At 37.2% G+C, this 5,059-nt stretch overlaps 1 protein-coding gene across 3 annotated transcripts; it reads left to right on the top strand.

Moving 5' to 3' along the window:
• The first annotated feature begins 341 nt into the window (after nt 1-341).
• LOC107838773 (zinc finger CCCH domain-containing protein 14) lies at nt 342-4,881 on the top strand. 3 transcript variants are annotated; one of them, XM_047397124.1, is made up of 5 exons: nt 342-477; nt 571-709; nt 801-879; nt 1,806-1,866; nt 4,154-4,881. In XM_047397124.1, exons 3-5 carry the CDS (start codon nt 807-809, stop codon nt 4,587-4,589), a joined length of 570 nt encoding a protein of 189 aa, XP_047253080.1. In that variant the 5' UTR covers nt 342-477; nt 571-709; nt 801-806; the 3' UTR covers nt 4,590-4,881. The 3 variants fall into 3 exon arrangements, with proteins under 3 accessions (XP_047253080.1, XP_016537463.1, XP_016537471.1); XM_016681977.2 differs by having other exon boundaries at nt 797-879; XM_016681985.2 differs by lacking the exon at nt 342-477 and having other exon boundaries at nt 500-709.
• The last annotated feature ends 178 nt before the right edge of the window (nt 4,882-5,059 follow it).

Here is a 5,059-nt window from a genome sequence, read left to right as displayed (position 1 = left end):
TTTCTTAAAAAAACAACATAAACATACACCTTAACTTATCATATTTATACAAATCTTCATTTTTACAAAGTAATTACAAAAATTTCAACTAATTATGTACTTTGTTGGATGTATTGAGAGTTAATTATGTATCTCGACAGATCCAAAATCAGAAAAAATGTATCGAGGAGCTAATTATGTATCTTACAAAGGAAAAAAATACATCTTCGTTGGATGTATTACGTATCTTGACAAAGTCAAAATAAAAAAAATATATATCAGGAGTTAATTATGTATCTTTACAAAGAAAAAAATATATATTCGTTAAATGTATAAGAAACTAGTTTTGCATTTTGACATATTCAAAATTGAGATTCTTAATATATAAGAATTTTAGCATTTTATATAATTGAAGTTAAACTGTCCCTATTTATGTTAGTTTTTCAAGTAACTGATTATGCCCAATAATTGCACTTTATACGAGTAAGTACCAACAAGGTAAGTAGTTGGCAGCTAATGTAGCTACACTTCTTTTGGAAAAAGATGCAATTAGTCTTGCTATTTATGAACCCAATTTTGTTTTGGCTGTAGGTACGAGGATTACCTGCATCTATCTCCATTCTCCCCGGAGGAACAAATACGAGGATTCGGCGAAATTAAGGAAAAATTTTGAATCTCAAAGGGAACAAACCCTAGTGTTTTCCACTGCTTTTATTTTTCCTCTCTAACTGTAAGCGAAATTTTCCTCAAATTCAATTCAGTTTTGTTATATGTATATGATTATTTGATTCATCTTTTGTTCAATTTTTCTGGGCAGGCAGCAAAAAATGGAATTTGGGAGAAAGAGAAGAGTAGGTGGTAATTTTGGTAGCAATTCAGGCATCAAGAAATCAAGAAATGGTTAGTTTTCTCTTTCTGGCTCTACTTTCTTTTTTCCCACTCTATTAGCAAAGATGAGTTTTTGGTAGAAGGATTCATCTTTATAGGTTTGTGAGTTTGTTTAGAAAGTGTTATCACTTAACTAATTTTATTGAGACCCCATGGAACAATTTAATTTTTTGCTTACCCTGTGATGATTGTGGGAATACACTGGTATGTTGTTGTTGTTGTACCTTGTGATGATTGTGTCCCCACCCTTTGATCACATGAGGTGATCACACACCGACCCGGGCAGTCACTAGCTACAATCGTCTGGAATTTTGATTGGAATTATATATTCAAGAAAGTCGCCTGGATCCCCACCCACCTTTTCTATATACCCGCATAACCATAACAAGTTTCCTCTAATGCCATACCAAACCAAGACCTTTCCTACAAGGAAAGAAAGAGCCCGCGGCTCCCCTTCTTGAATACACCCTCAGTCCCCCTGGAGTGAGTTCTTTTCTGTGGGGTTGAGGGATTCCTGTCTTTTGCTCATGTTGTCTCCTATTGAGATGGATTCATACGGGGATTTCTACTTCTTACCTATTCACTTCTACTTGAACCGTTCAACAAGCGTTGTAACGATCCAAAGGAAAATCTCCTGACTCAGCACTAGTCAACTTGTGTGGTGTCACATACCCTGCAGACAACAACCACAACAGTCACCAGTCTGGTTCCCTATCCCACAAAGTAGCTTGGTGTGGGAACATCCTCCGGTGTTTTGGCTTATATTGTTTAAGGATACAGTAAAGCAAAGGTGATTTTGGAATTTGTAATGGGAACTACTGAAATTGGGTTGTTTGCATCATTGTACGTGTGAATAGTTTGATACATTAAATATACTGGCAATTGCTACTTCACTGGAAATTATGAACTAAAGAGAAATATTCAATCTTTTGCAACAGAATCAGAATCCTTTATGACTGGTGTAGGAAGCAAATCAAAGCCATGCATGAAGTTTTTCAGGTTTCATATTTAATTCATCAAAAAAAAGTATTCTCAATTATATTCATCTATGTTATAACGTTTTCTAATGGTTGAACCTTAAACATTTGGAATAACAAGCTAGTGATGGTAAAAAATTTCAGCAGCTTGCGGAATTTTAATTTTACAAGGCTAATGTTGTTGGAGCACTACTTATAATGTCATCATGAATGTAAAAAAGAAGCCCAAGGGCTTAGTTCAAGTGGCAAAGATAGAGGGACTTGTGAGTTGTAACTTAGGTCACAGGTTCAAGCCTTGTGCCCTGCAAACTAAGCATGGTACTCAAGTGGAGAAGGGTTTATGGGAGGGTTGTTATCCTCGAGTTTCGAAGGCAGCAGGTGGTCTTAACGGTTGGCCCTAGACATATTTCTCACTCATAAAAAATAAAAAGATGGAAAGAAAAGGGAAAGAAACTAGCGCTCTTTACCGCTGCTTCTCCTGGCATTTTCAGTAGCTGTATTTACTTGCTGCTTCCCTATAGAAAATTTATATACCATTGAGGATATTCAGGTCAGAGTGTTGGATCAAGTACTGCTTATCTATGTTTTCCCATGGGAAGATTCTGTTTTCAAGATTGAGGTTGAGTGTGGATGTTTGATCCACACAGTATGAATAGCTTGAAATTGATACTCGTCAAACTTTCCAAATTTTCTATATAATCTCTGTGAAACTTATTTTTTATTGTTGTACTCTCTTAAGTCGCGATAGCTAGTGTGCCTGTGTTGTGAGCTTCTACCAACACATATTGTTTTAGATTATATGTTAGTTATTGGAGTAAATTAGTGGCAATGTTCGCTAGTAGATCCATGACCGTCTGGTAATCAACTACACAGATTACTGGAAGTCATGAATACATCTGGGGCTGGAATATGAACTTAGTACAATTGTTTTCCTCATTTTAATTATTGATTGATTGTAGTGTTTTGGCATAACTATTCTTTGTCGTACCTATGAGCATTAAACATCCAACTTCTTCAATAACACGACAAGAAGATTAATTTTCTTTTTTTAGCCAGCTAATATTGATAACTGACAATTCCATAATGCTATATGGACAAAAAGATACAGTGGTTATAGATATGGAGTCTATCAATTGTTATATGAAATGAGTGTAGGGTTTAATGCTCAACGGCTATAGATAAGCTGATCTTTTCGTGGTAAATACCATTACGTGCACCATATCATACCAATATGGTGATCACTATTTTATTGGACTTACTTTAGGTCTCATGTTTATTACGAATCTTTAAGTTTGTTACAAATCTGTATGTCAATGTTAGATAAGTTTTATGGTAGAACCTCTAGTGTTACAAACCCTTATTTATCTTAAGTATTGAAATAAAGTTGTTCCTAATGGAATTGATAGAGAAGTTTCACATAGCCAGCCTCACCTCAACTAGTTTGAGGTTATGGTATGGTTGCCGTCATCATTGGTGCTGTTGTGCAAATATGTAATAACTAATATCGAACATTTCTGGAATGTTATGTTTCTGCCAATCATGCAAACTTGGAAGTTTTGGGCCTTTTTATTGTGTTAAACTATTGAGTGTGAGGTTAATAGATTTGATTTATGTTTTGAAATTGAACTGTTTGTCATCAAGAATTTGATGTAGAGGAAGAATGAACCTGGTAACTTCATCTATTTGGTTCAGATTAAGTTCCTCGTGTACTTTCTCTTTCTAATTTCACGTAATCAGAAAGCAGTTGATCTATGGTAAATTCATCTATTTAGTTCAGATGAAGTTCCTCATGTACTTTCACTACTTTCTCTTTCAAATTTCAAGTAATCAGAAAGTAGTTGATCTATGAGCTGGTTACCTGGCATCCAGATTAATTGATCTAGTGTTGGTTTCTCGTGCATTGAGCCTTACATATATGGAATAAACTCATTCGATATAGTCGTGGTCATTGCTTAGCAACATTACTTGGTATATTAGTTTTCTGTCATCTCTCGCTGGTAAGTTCATGTTGAGCAGACAGGTTTCTTTTAAGGTGGTAATCTTATTTCAGAAAATAAGTGTGTCTTTTTTGTGCCATGATATATTAATAGCAATCACTTGATGTAAGTAGCAGTAGGTAGTGTTTTCTGGAACAACGTTATGAACTTGTAAAACAGGAGGGGAGAAAGCTATTCTTATAAACATGCTGAAGATTTAACAATACTCGCACCTGTGTGTTCTCTGTTCACGGCTTATTTGCCTGTCTCTTTGGTTGCATTTTGTTGCTCAGTTGCCCTTACGCTAACAATCATTTTCCTGATGTGATGTAGCACTTCCGGATGCTCATATGGAGAGGGATGTCACTTTCTTCACTATGTTCCTGGCTACACTGCTATGAGCCAGCTATCAAACATGGGTTCGAATCCAGCACCTCCATTTGGAAGGAATGGTGCCTCTTTTAGTGATGGTCCTGTTCCCACTGTGAAGTCAAAGTTTTGTAGCAGATTCAACACTGCAGAAGGGTGCAGGTTTGGCGATAAGTGCCACTTTGCTCATAGTGAGATGGAGGTTGGGAAGCAGGTGCGTCCGGGGTACAATGATTTCCAAGCCAAAGGTCCTCTGAGTGGGTTCTCTCCCATGGTACGGGGTCCTGGTGGGCCATTTAAAACAAAAATGTGTGCGAATTTTTCAAAAGGCTTATGCACATTTGGAGAGAAATGCCATTTTGCTCATGGGCTGAATGAGTTGCAGAAGCCATTGGCTTGATTTTATACTGTGTATTAGCAAAGTATTGTTTGCCAATAGGCAATAGGAGGTAGTACAACGATCAACATTGAAAGGATATTGGCTGTGCTGTATTAGTTAGTGTATTATGTGTCCTCCTAGGATGGGAGTTGCCCAGGTATTTCATATCTTTGTATGTTGTTCCCATCGAGCATTAGGTGTCCTCGGACGAAAGTCCATGGGTAACCTTAGGATCTTGTTATTGCATTAGAATAATTGGGCTTCAAAATTGAGAAATGTTAAACAGAGCTCAGAACACACTCTTTTACTTGTATCCCTCTTTACTAATGTAGTACATAGTAGCTATTTGGCCCTAAAACGACCCATTCGCGCGTCGGACCATCCAAATGGCCCCGTCGACCCACACTCACCCGCTCCTCGGTCAGTCGGGGGGTCGCCAGTTGATTTTCAGTCCAAAACTCCGTCGGAGTCTGGCCCCAGGCGCACTACCG

The sequence above is a fragment of the Capsicum annuum genome, chromosome 1, assembly GCF_002878395.1.
Source record: "Capsicum annuum cultivar UCD-10X-F1 chromosome 1, UCD10Xv1.1, whole genome shotgun sequence".
Lineage (NCBI taxonomy): Eukaryota > Viridiplantae > Streptophyta > Magnoliopsida > Solanales > Solanaceae > Capsicum > Capsicum annuum.
Note: the sequence above shows the minus strand (reverse complement) of the source record. Positions and strands in the feature narration are given on the sequence as shown.

Bases quoted from the DNA above. Each gene is read 5' to 3' on its own strand.
- LOC107838773 (XM_047397124.1), top strand. From the start codon at position 807: ATGGAATTTGGGAGAAAGAGAAGAGTAGGTGGTAATTTTGGTAGCAAT. The intron at 880-1,805 runs GTTAGTTTTCTC...CTTTTGCAACAG, and splicing joins CATCAAGAAATCAAGAAATG to AATCAGAATCCTTTATGACT. The intron at 1,867-4,153 runs GTTTCATATTTA...GATGTGATGTAG, and splicing joins CCATGCATGAAGTTTTTCAG to CACTTCCGGATGCTCATATG.